The sequence below is a fragment of the Chelon labrosus genome, assembly GCF_963514085.1.
Source record: "Chelon labrosus genome assembly, chromosome: 11".
In the NCBI taxonomy this organism is placed as follows: Eukaryota; Metazoa; Chordata; class Actinopteri; order Mugiliformes; family Mugilidae; genus Chelon; species Chelon labrosus.
This window is the reverse complement of record NC_140344.1, coordinates 1,277,880-1,289,934: the sequence shown is the minus strand read 5'-3', so window position 1 is coordinate 1,289,934 and position 12,055 is coordinate 1,277,880. Positions and strand designations below refer to the sequence as shown.

Sequence of the window (12,055 nt, the reverse complement as noted above, 5' to 3'; positions counted from 1 at the left end):
ACATTCCCTAATTTCCCGTGTGATGTACGATTTATTGTTGGGGTGTTTCTTAATGTTTTTTTTTTTGGGGAATGATTGAGTCAACACAGAAGGAGATGTAGCTAGTGATTGCTTCTGTGGCGGTGTTGATGTCTGCATCCTGGAAGAAAATGTACCAATCTGTACACAAAAAACATCCTCGCAAAAAACCACGCTTTGACAGAGTGGACCTCAAGTTTGCTGGATTTAAAAGCTGATCGGTAGGTGCGGAGGAGCTGAATTACGTTGTGATCCGAATTGCCAATGGGAGGTCTGGCTCTGGCTGTCTTATGTTCCCATAGCACTTGTCGAGAGTCTAATTGTTCGTGGTACGACACTGAACATATTGATAGAAACCAGGCATGGATTTGGCTAGCTGCTCTGTTGGCATTTCCACTTGGTGGAATGTAAACTACAGACACAAGTATGTTTGTAAATTCTCAAGGAAGGTAATATGGTCGTAGGGTTACACACAGGAGCTTGGGGTTGCATATTCCATCTCTGACAGCAAAGTTTCTACACCATCCATCTTTGACCCTCTCCCCTCCCCCGTGTTTTATTGATCACATAACAAAACAACCAGTCCTCTAATAGCTTATATTCTGAAGTAACTATATTACTTGTTTTCCATTGCAAATGTACATTAAAATCAAAAGAAGAATTAAAAGAAAATGATCTGTTCACCTTTAGAGGCTCCTAAAACAGACAAGATTTTTGAGGAACGGCTCATCTTCAAGACCTTCATTCTCAAGTTTGTCAACGCTTTCACCCCGATAATCTACATTGCTTTTTTCAGGGGAAGGTTAGTAGCCTCATGTTTGTGTAATTTAGTAGCTACTTCACCTATCATTCAAGTAGCTGAATAGTAATATGTACTCTTATATGGTTTCAATAATAAAGGTAAAGATAATGAATTAATCTGTTCTTTGATTCATTCTCCCTCCAGACTGGTAGGCAGACCAGGCAGCTACTTGTATGTGTTTGAATCTTACAGGATGGAAGAGGTAAGGTTTATATTTTTATAGATCGTCTACAAACAAAACCATATATAATTACTACACGCTGGAATAACAGTACTTTTTTCACATTACTAATCATTATATTTATCTCAAGATACCTTAAACACACTTTTTTGATATATCCATGTGACATTACACATATTTTAGGGCACAAATTATACTTAAACAGAGAATTACATTATTAATAATTTATTATTGTTTTATTTATATATTCTTTATGCTCAAGCTGTAGCACATGCAGTACATTGTCACCACATTATTTTTTCAAAATCAGAAGAAAGTACTGATGTGAAATAGTTGAAACACTGTCATAGGATGATACCATACTGCCTTAGGCCTACCTGTTAAAATTCCTTTTGCTGTGGTAGACTGTAGTTTGGGAATTATTTTACAGTGTGCCCATGGCGGTTGTCTGATGGAGCTGTGTATCCAGCTAAGTATCACCATGCTTGGAAAGCAACTAATTCAGAACAACCTTTTTGAGATTGGTATACCGTAAGTATGGACCACTTCAAATGGATTGTTTACCATTCTTTGTCTTATACCGTTGTCATGTAGCCTGGAAATGAAATAATTATTACGTCCCTTTCCTCATACACAGCATTATTAAATTCTGTGCAGAGAGTGCACACTGTAACACATCACAATTTAGAAACTTTTGTAAAAAGACTTTCATTGAATCCAATAATAAGAGGAATAAGTGGGGATATCATTGCCTCCATCTCTGTTTAAATATTGTCTCTGGATTCAAGCTTGAACTCAGAAAACAAAACACAGCATGTCTGTTTTGACAAACTGAAGAATGATAATTGTTATGCCCTTTTTCGTTGAGAAGCCTGTTATGATATAACGATGTGTATGGCTATCTCTCTCTGTACGTGTGTGTGTGTGTGTGCGCGCATGTTCCTCAGCAAGCTGAAGAAACTGATTCGATACATTCGGTCCAAGCAAGGAGCTTTTCAAGAAGAAGAGAGACAGAAGAAATTGCAGAGATATGAGACCGACCACTTCCTGGAACCATTTGCTGGATTAACTCCTGAATATATGGAAATGAGTCAGTATCACAAACATAATGGCCTTCCACACACACTCACCACCTGGTGTCCTCAGCATTAGACAAAAACAGAAGCAAAATACTAACAAGAGTGACTTATGTGGTCTTGTGCTGATACTGTGCCCCATGGAATGTCAGGGCAGTTAAAGTTTCTACAGACTTTATACACATTAAAAAGAAAAATATCTGGGTGTCTTTGGGACAACCTTGAAAACAAATGCTGCATTTACTGCTAATATGTTTTCTGTGAAGGAATGCTAAAACAGAACATTTCCCACGGCTATACATAGCTTCACATTAAAATCATTCAATGGGAAAACTAATAGTTGAGTTTTATGGTGAAATTGTCACAGAAATGCAATGCATTATTGTCAGTGAGCTTGGAGCTGATTGCTGTCTTTCATCAAAATTCCATCTACAAAACAACAGTCAACATCGGGTTTGGCATTTCTATGACTGGATCAGTATAAAATATTGTTGGGAGATATGAAATAAAAAGGAGCAGCCCCAGTGAGCTGTAAGATAAAGAGGTGCAGGTGGCAGGCCAGCTACCTCCAACTTCTCAGCAAGGTAGCCTTTCACTTCAATCCAGCCAACAACAGCTCTTATATTCCAGTGTACTTCAGTGAAAAAGAGCAAGGTGTCACATATATGAGACATATAAGTGGCGATGCTTTCTAATATATTCTTTTTTGTTTCTCCTTGTCCAGTCATCCAGTTTGGTTTTGTTACATTGTTCGTTGCATCCTTCCCCCTTGCTCCACTCTTTGCGTTGCTCAACAACATCATTGAAATACGACTTGATGCCAAGAAGTTTGTGGCAGAGTTGCGGAGACCAGTGGCAGCAAGAGCCAAAGACATTGGTGGGTTATATTGGACATACTGTAGTGCTCATAAAAATGCATGAAATGTAATAAGGTGCTTGTTTTGTAAAGCCATACAGTGAGATGAAATATACTTCTGTAAAATTTTACATATCACTTTACTACTAACAGACTGCTACAGGAAACAACATTTACTTAACTGTAAAAGAAAAGAACAACAAAAAATGTCTTACTGTTATAATTTAGTGGTTGATACATATTTCTATCTCTACAGGTATATGGTACAACATATTAAGAGGGGTAGCAAAAGTCGCTGTCATCATTAATGTAAGTAATACAGGCATTTATTATTAATGTTCATGAATGTAGTCTGCTGTCTGTATGTATTCTGTTGCATTCTGGAATCTCAAGTTTTTTGCAAAATACAGTTCAGTTCCGGAGGTGACATGGCTTGGACTTCAACTTGAGAAAAATGATGGTAATTTTAGCTATAATGGGATTTGTGTAGTTAAATACCATATTCTACGACTCTGGCATTCATGCAATGATGGGATGGTGTCAAGAAATATTTCCCCACACACGAGTAGCAGCCTGGATATTAGGCAGACTGGGTCTAAGAATCGATACTGTTAATGCTGTCGCTGAGCCCATTTCTCGTCTTACTTACTGTACATTAATCTGTGATTTGCATAAGAATGGACCCAAAGGGATTCCTAATGGTGGATGTTCTTTTTGTTAACCCTAAAACAGGCACGGGTGCATAACAAATAGCAAAAAATATTTTAATGTTATTTTTCCTCTGTTTAAGACCTAAGTAAAATGATTATTATTATTATTATTATTTTAAATGTCTTGTATATTTTGTAATTGATAAGTTGTGTCTGCCAGGATACATATTAACATTTAATTTAAAGAAGACAAATGATGCATTGTTGGTAGCTATTTGCTGTCTGGGCATAACATGCACTTTCCTCTGTCAATACATGTAGGACATCTTATGTTCTTCTCTCCCCTCCTGCGGAATAAGTGCACCTGCAACCCAAACTTGAACTTTTTGGTCATACAAAGAACATTTCATTTTTACAACTGATTAAAAAAGAACATGGCACACACAAATGAATAACCACATTGCTTTTTTTCTGTCTCCTTCCTATTTCTGTCCATATTCACTTGTTGTGTAACATTTAAAAGCAGTTTCGTGGGCTTTTTCCAGTGACAATGCAAAGACGAACACCACATTTACTGCAGGAGATTGTTGTCTGTCCACCTAGACAGAATTGTTGTTGGTCTTTGCATGCATCTGGTGGTTCTTTTCCCTTGGAGGGGCTTCTTCCTCTTTCCACCGTGGATAAGTGCATCTGCAACCTCCAGCTTGAATGCCTTGAGCTTTTTGTGCTTTTGCCCAAAGCTTTTGGAATCTTACATCTTCCAGCCATCCATTGCTGATTGCTTTATCAGCCATTTGCCAAAAGAGGCACAGGTACCGCCGGTGGGACTTTGCAGGGGAGCGATACAAGGTCACCATCATGTCAGCGAGATCAACTCCTCCCCTGTGGACATTGTATTGTGACACAATGTTTGGGCAAAGCTCTTCTTCCCTCCTCTCTGCAGAAACGCCTGACCTCTTTGACAGGGCTTATAGCAGCACGGAAGCTAGCTAAGGTGACAGCTTTGTTGTCAACCCATTTCACAACAGCCACTTCTGCCTCATTATCCACCCTGTAGTCAAAGCTGCCCCTTCTTTGCCTCAGCAGTGTACAGTCATCCTCAAGAGTACATCCTTGTAGTCTATTCCTGGTTACCAGACTTCGCAAGTTAAATGACTCCTTCAGATGTACTATGAGTAGCAGAAAGGTGAAAAAGTTGTCAAAGCAGACAACACACTCTTCCTGATGGTCTTTCAGAGTTGAACAACAACATTGGCCCCAATCCAAGTTCTTTGATGGGAATATGGTCTGTGCCGAATGTGCTCTTGTCACAGTATGTCAGGACATCATATACAATGCCAGACACTTGTTTGAACAAATATGATTTGGTTGGAAGATATTGTTGGAGAGACCCAGCCTTTCCCCATGACATTTAAATCTTTTTACTGGCATCACTTTGGCTATTTGGGATAGCATGTGTCTTCTGACCAGTAATCATCCATAGATGGCATTCTCACCACTCCCATGATTAGCTTTATACCAAAAAATGACCTGAGCTCATCTACAATGGTGTCACTGTTGTTTCAGTGTGTTGACAGCTGTAGAGATTTGTCTGTATGCTGGAAGAGCTCATCATCAAAAGATCTGCGAAAATAACTACAAGGAATAGACAGGTCCTCAGGTGCTCTGAAACCTCTGGCAGCTGCCATCGACTGGTGCTCAAATTTTTTTCTTGCACCAGATGTGAACAAAACCAACCAAACAAAAAGAACTTGTAAATATTCTAGATACTAAACTGACATTTCTCCAGCTTCCTCCCACCGTCCAAAGTCATGCTCGTTAGGTTAATTGATGATTCTAAATTGGAGACCTGGAGACCTGTCCAGGGTGTACCCCGTCTCTCGCCCAGTGACAGATGGGATAGGCTCCAGCCCCAACGCGATCCTCTAGAGGACAAGCGGTTACAAAAGATGAATAGATTATTGAATAATCTGACATTTATGTTCACCCACAAACATTCATTTTATCCATCCAAAGTTCCTACATATAACACCTCAATCGCTTGGCCTATTTGGACTTTTGATCTATCTACTTATCTTGTCCTGAACTGTCCTCACTCTCTGTCTCTATCTTGAGATGAGTGAAAATGATTTCCTCGTCTTCATCACTGGCTGAGTCAGAATCTGAAGAGCTTGCAGGGATATCCTCTATCACTCTCATCTTCTCTGCCATCCCTGTACTTGCCTTTCTTTACAATACAGTTGTGTTGTTGTAATATACATACAAGTGCATGACAGTATATAATTTTGTTGTAAATATTAACATGTCTTCTAGTTTGACACAAAAAATGTTGAGGAACACACATGAGTAAATTTCTGCATTTTCTTGTTCTATATATACATTACAAATACATACATTTAAAATACATACATTTCTAAAAGGTCCCTAAGTAACAATATGAACATAATTAGAATTTCAAATCAACTGACCTGAGGCAAAACTAACTCTACTACTAACTGTAGATAACTTGATCAAAACTATTGCTGATAAACTTGTTAGTCCATAACAGAAATGACCTTCTCATCATTCAGTCTCTTATAATTTCATGACTGGAAACTTACATAGCACCTTCTCACCTTAGAAGTCTGGGAGCAGTTCTCACATAAGAGTGTGAGAACTGCTTTTCTTCTCCAGTTGCCTTTTATAGATATCTCTTAAATATCAATAGCACAGGTACATTTTCCCACTGTAGACAGATTTTGTTTCAATAGTTGTTCAGTTGTTTCAATATCACAGTGATTGAATGATGAAATGGGTTTTCAATACGATAGTATATATGGGAACTAATACCTCAAAGGAATTAAAACCTAATATTCAGTATGACAAAATTTACATGAACTGGGCTTAAATCAAAACTTCCTCATAGGAAATGTTTCATAACACTGTCTCTAGAAAAGACTGGTTAACCCTCTGTCTAGCCTCACGTGTTGATTAATGGAATATTAATTTCATCCTAAAATCATTAAAATATTGTGAAAATTGTTCTTATATATTTTTTTCAGAAGAATTTAAGACTGTGATGTATCAGATCCATTTTAATAGATTTGTATAGATGTGGACTTTAACAACATGTTGGATTAAGGCTGGAGAAGACTGCATGTTTGCTATTATTGCATTCCAGAACAACAAAAGTAAAAGGGACAGGATACGCCGGATACAGTGTTTCTCTGCCCGCTTAATACAGTTGGCATTCTAAGTTGGATTTACATAATTTCTCTCCTCTAATTATGTGACTCTGATGACTTCCCCATGATGGCCATAAGACCTTAAAGACTTTCAGTGATTGCACCACCCCAGCAAGTTGTGAACAGCGTTGATACTAGAGAGATCTGCTAATGGATTGTTTCGTTTCAGTTTGACTGTATGTTGCTGCATTCCACACTATTGTCTTTACACATGAGATATTAAATATTTATTAACACTTGCCTAACTCCCATTTCTGTCCTTATTTTCTGAACCCCACCCCTACAACTATTCCTAGGCATTTGTCATCTCCTTCACTTCGGACTTCATACCTCGGATGGTCTACCAGTACATGTACAGCCCTGATGGCTCCATGCATGGATTTGTGAACCATACGCTGTCCTATTTTAATGTCAGCAACTTCCAGGATGGCAAAGAACCCATGGATCCATTACACCTTGGCTACCACGTTGAGGTTTGCAGGTGGGAAATCAGACTTTGTTTAAAGTTGTCATATTCACAATCAGCAAATAAGTTGTCACTTGTCAAATAAAACAATGTATAGTTATATACACATTAATACCATGTCAATTGAAATCAAGTCAAGTCAAGTCACGTTTATTTATATAGCACACTTAAACGCAATGTAATTGACCCATGATTAATCAAGGGTGACCAAGGGTGACCAAGTGTGACTGTTTAACCATAGACTGTATAAAGATGGACAATGAAACAGCACCTCAAAAGTGAAGCCAAAGCAAGTAGAACTCCCTCTGGTGTCTGGCTGCAGTATAGGGTCATAAGCTCCACCCCCTCCATGTTAGTGGATGGGACTTGGACCGAAATAAAGCACTAAAATACACATCAAATCATTTTTTTTTTCAATGATAATTTCTGTCATTTTAGGTAATTAATATAATGCATACTAAAGTGTCAGTTTTTCTGATAAGTTTTGTTTTCGTTTATTTGATGCTATAGAAAAAGGATGTGACATCATGATGACTACCAGTTGCCCAACCAATTGCTCCATGAAGCAGTACTGTAGGACCGTGGGTGTTGGAAAAAAAAAAAAAATAATAAAATAAGTACAGTGTATAATCCAACATTTCTTTGTAACTGGTGGAGATAGAGCAGAGAGCAGTATTGATCAAACAAAAACACGAGTGAGTCTGGCGGAAGTGTGGGCAGGTCATCGATAAACAACTCCGCGTGGTTCCACTCTCGGACCGTACAGACTCTGGCTCCAAACTCACAAGATGGCCCCACTCGTATCCCGGGAAAGTAGCCTAGTTTCCTCTGGTATTTTGTGTATTTGTTAAAGATGTTCTACAGGCCTTCTCCATTTCATCACATAGGAAAGGACAACACATAACACATGTTTCATGGTATAACCATCACATCTGTCCAGATTCTTAGTCATCCAGGTCATAATATATCAAGAATAAAGTTAAAACAAAGGCAGCTGGAGTTTTTGTGAGAAGCCACTCAAGAAAAGCCACTGATTGACTATTGCCTTCACCTTCCACACCCTCCCTAGCTCTTGTTTCAGCCTTTAGTGTTTCTCAAGCTTTTCAGGATTTTTTTGTATCAGCCACTTCTAGTGTCTGCTGGTGGTACATACCATGCTAGGGCTTGTTCTCTCATGATGATTCCTGCTCTTCCCTCTCTTTTTCCTGCCTGAGGTATTCACTAAACATTTTACCAGTGAGGACATTCTCCTGATGTACTTGTTTCTTCCTGGATAGTGGCTCTGGCACTTACAAATCTTCGGTTCCCTTCCTTCCACTTAGTACAACCTCAGGGTGCTGGATGCGGGGTGAAACCCTCAATGCATTGTGAGCAGCTTTATTGTCTTGACAACTGTGGCCTGATGTTGGTACCTTTTTGTTGGTATTTTGCAATAGCTTCTTTCTTTTGGTTACCATTTGCCTGTGGGATTCCAAGGTACTTGTTGACAGTTGTTGAAGGTTCTCAGTCATTCAGGTCATGGTATATCCAAAAAAGTTAAATAAATGCAGCAGGTTTTGTAAAGGTACTTGTTGTTCTCAGCATCTGTTATGCTGCTGTCTGGTTGCTCAATCCCCTCTGACAGTCTTCCCTTTCCTTGTTACCATCTAAACACACTTATTCAGTCTGACGTACCCTGGAGGTTTTCGATATGCTGTCATCCAAGTAGAGGAGGTGGCTAAGGGTTGCACAATTCCATAGACGGTATCTGTAACCACTGGTTATGATCTAGCTGTGGGGTATTAGGAATAGCAGAATAGCATTAGAATAGCATTGGGTACTTGTCATCTTACTACCTCCACTCTTATGGGCAGGGGCTTCTCTCTGTGCCAGAAGTCCACCACCAGCTCCTCAGTTGAAATTGGTTGCTGTCATGTCAGCCTATGATGCACTGGATTAGATGTTCTGCATTATCATCTGTGATACAGCCAACAATGGGGTGATCAGTGTCCTGGATGGAATTAAGGAACACGAAGGTAGAGGGAGGACTGAAAAAAACAGAGATGAGATGGAGGGTGGTGGATGGTTAGTGGTGATGGCGTTGGGTGCTGGAGTTGTAATATTGTTCTCTAGGGACTGGAGAAAGCCCCAATCTCGTGGTGCTACAGGTAGTCATGTGGAAGGGGGCATATCTAAGGTGTGAATGGGGATATTAGACTTTCTATGATTATTCAATAGTGTGTGTGCTGCTGAAAATACACCCACAACAAAGTAAACATTTTAAGAGGGACATGAAAACAGATTTTTGTTTTCTGTAACCTGAGATGTTAAAAATTTCTTTTAGATCCTTTTTTTTTCCATCAGCAGTCCATAATTAAAATGTACTTTATTTGACTAACACACATATTTATTTATTTCTCTATTTCATTTAAGAAGTGCTGGAACTGATTTCTTTGGATTGGAAGACAAAGCAACATCTCGTCAGCCTACAATATTCATTTATGTACTAAATTACCTATTCAAAAACCTGTCTTCTCATAAAGGTATAAGGACTACAGAGAGCCTCCTTGGTCAACCACGCCATATGAGATTTCCAAGGAATTCTGGGCAGTGCTGGCTGTTCGACTGGCCTTTGTCATTGTTTTCCAGGTAAGGTGAAACTTACAGAAAGTATGAAATAAATTAATAGATATAATATGCTTATTTAAATGTATTAAAATCTTTGGCTAATTACCTTTATCAACACAAGACATGTCCTGATAGATAAGAAGTTTATTAAGTAACAGGATATGACGGAGGAGAGACTAAGGGATGAAAGGGGACAGGGGCGTGGACGTAAACGGATCTATGCAGAAATTAGCTATGAACGGATTCATGAGGTGCTTTGGCTGTTCTGATGACATTAAGGTGACTGTGAAAATAGTCATGGAAGGCTTGTGAAGACCACAGCCCAGTGGTTTTCATGATGTACTGAGGTAAAGCTTGGCTGGAAGCAGTGGATACAGCTCTGTACTAAAAGTTGTGGTCAGAGTCTCTCACTTGGGGAATCGTGGGCCTGGTAAGAACAAACAAATAGAAAGTGGAAGTCAGCTCTTGGAGGTAAACATATGGAGACAGTGGATAATCCTTTGATTTAAACTTGAGCCTGTAATGCAGATAATACAGACTTGGATGGTTGATATGTTCAGATTTTTGGATGAACACTATTTCCTCAAATGTAGGTATATTAGAAGGACTGTGATAGAGCTGGTGATATCAGATTTGGCGAGCCAGGTGAAAAAAATGTAGAGGTTTGTAAGGGAAGAGAAGATAGGGTTTGTGAAGGAGGAGAAAAAGGACAAGACAGAAAGATAAAGTAGATTAAAAAAAAAAAAGGGGGGTAACTCCATGGCTTGTTTCTTCAAAATTGTATATGTCTGAGGCACAGGATTTCAAGTAGGCTAAAGAATTTCAAGGAGTCATGTTGGAAGTGGCTTAAAGAGGGGATGAGTGAGGAGAGTATGCAGGGATAAATGGATGTGGTAGTCATTGAAATCATCACACCACCCAGGAGCTGGTCTAGTGAGAAGAAAAAAGCTGGAAAAGTTTGGACTTAACATTTTTTCGGTGGAAAAGAATTTTTTTCTTTGAGAATGTGAAGGCAAGTGTTAATTTGGAAATCTTTGCCGGACGAGGAAGAGCTGCAGAGGAGGAGAATTGTCAGTTGAGAGGCAATTAAGGAGTCCGAATAGTGGATCATACTTTGTAATAGAACACTGTTTACAGAGTGCAGGTGTGGTTTTGTTTCTGAACTCCTCAATTCTTTGTTAGAGTAAAATTACAAGTCTTTTGTGTTAAGAATTAATCTTATTTAGGAGTGCTGGAGATGTCTGCTAATGAAGAATCTGTCTGTAGTGTATTTACATTTCCAGTTATTGGAGGCTGATGTCAGATGTATTAGTTTAATACTGTGGCCATGATTGCCATGTTTACCTTTTTACTCCTTCTTTTGTTAGGACTGTGTCCTAGCTCCATGATATCCACAAACAATGGCTATTTTGTTGCGATGAATTATTACCGATTCCTTAATGAATGATTCCTTTTGATTCTTTGCTTCCAGAATATAGTGATGCTGATGAGTGACATAGTAGACTGGCTAATTCCAGACATCCCCAAAGATATCAGCATGCAGATCCACAAAGAGAAGATTCTATTGGTTGACCTCTTTATGAAAGAAGAACAAGGCAAGATGAATACTCTTGAGAGTGGGCCCCCATCAGGTAGTAAGGAGAACTGCAGGAGAAGCAGCAACAACAACAACAGCACAATGGCTCACCCACGTTCCCGAATGCACACCATAAGCTTCTAATGCCAATAACTTTGTTTTTAATAGCTCAGTCTTATTTAGCAAGTCAAAGCTTGCTAGTGTCTTGGTTGCTCAAACAACCTAAATCCTGTTTGTTTTTTACTTTTATTTTTTTGTAATGTATGTTTAGAACATTCCAACAACTGGGAGAGCAGCTGGTCATTGAGGTTTCAGGAAATTAAAGGTGTAGTCAAGATTTGTGAATATGTGAAGAAATCTTTTCAAATCTATTCTGATTTGTCTGCATAGAGATTTTAGAAATCCTGTAGAAAATCTGTTAAAAAGAGATTTGAAAATATGTCGACTATATGTTAACAAATCCCTAAATGTGTTTAATGGCTTTTTACTAATGAACCCACAATGTGTTTAGATATTGAGGAAATGTTTGGAATATTAGGAAAATAACTAATTTTCATTTCCTAAAACTCTGAACATAATAATCTGAACATATTGTTTAG

At 38.7% G+C, this 12,055-nt stretch overlaps 1 protein-coding gene across 1 annotated transcript in view; it reads left to right on the top strand.

Moving 5' to 3' along the window:
- Positions 1 to 11,631, top strand: part of ano1b (anoctamin 1, calcium activated chloride channel b) — a gene marked incomplete at its 5' end in the record, with an annotated part of 43,954 nt that extends 32,323 nt beyond the window's left edge. The window contains 9 exons of the mRNA XM_084555725.1: positions 709 to 820; positions 965 to 1,022; positions 1,432 to 1,532; positions 1,949 to 2,091; positions 2,802 to 2,954; positions 3,190 to 3,242; positions 7,104 to 7,288; positions 9,796 to 9,901; positions 11,352 to 11,631. Coding sequence (XP_084411851.1) covers positions 709 to 820; positions 965 to 1,022; positions 1,432 to 1,532; positions 1,949 to 2,091; positions 2,802 to 2,954; positions 3,190 to 3,242; positions 7,104 to 7,288; positions 9,796 to 9,901; positions 11,352 to 11,600 — 1,160 coding nt within the window. The 3' untranslated portion in view covers positions 11,601 to 11,631. The remainder of the gene's footprint in view (positions 1 to 708; positions 821 to 964; positions 1,023 to 1,431; positions 1,533 to 1,948; positions 2,092 to 2,801; positions 2,955 to 3,189; positions 3,243 to 7,103; positions 7,289 to 9,795; positions 9,902 to 11,351) is intronic.
- Between the last annotated feature and the right edge of the window lie 424 nt (positions 11,632 to 12,055).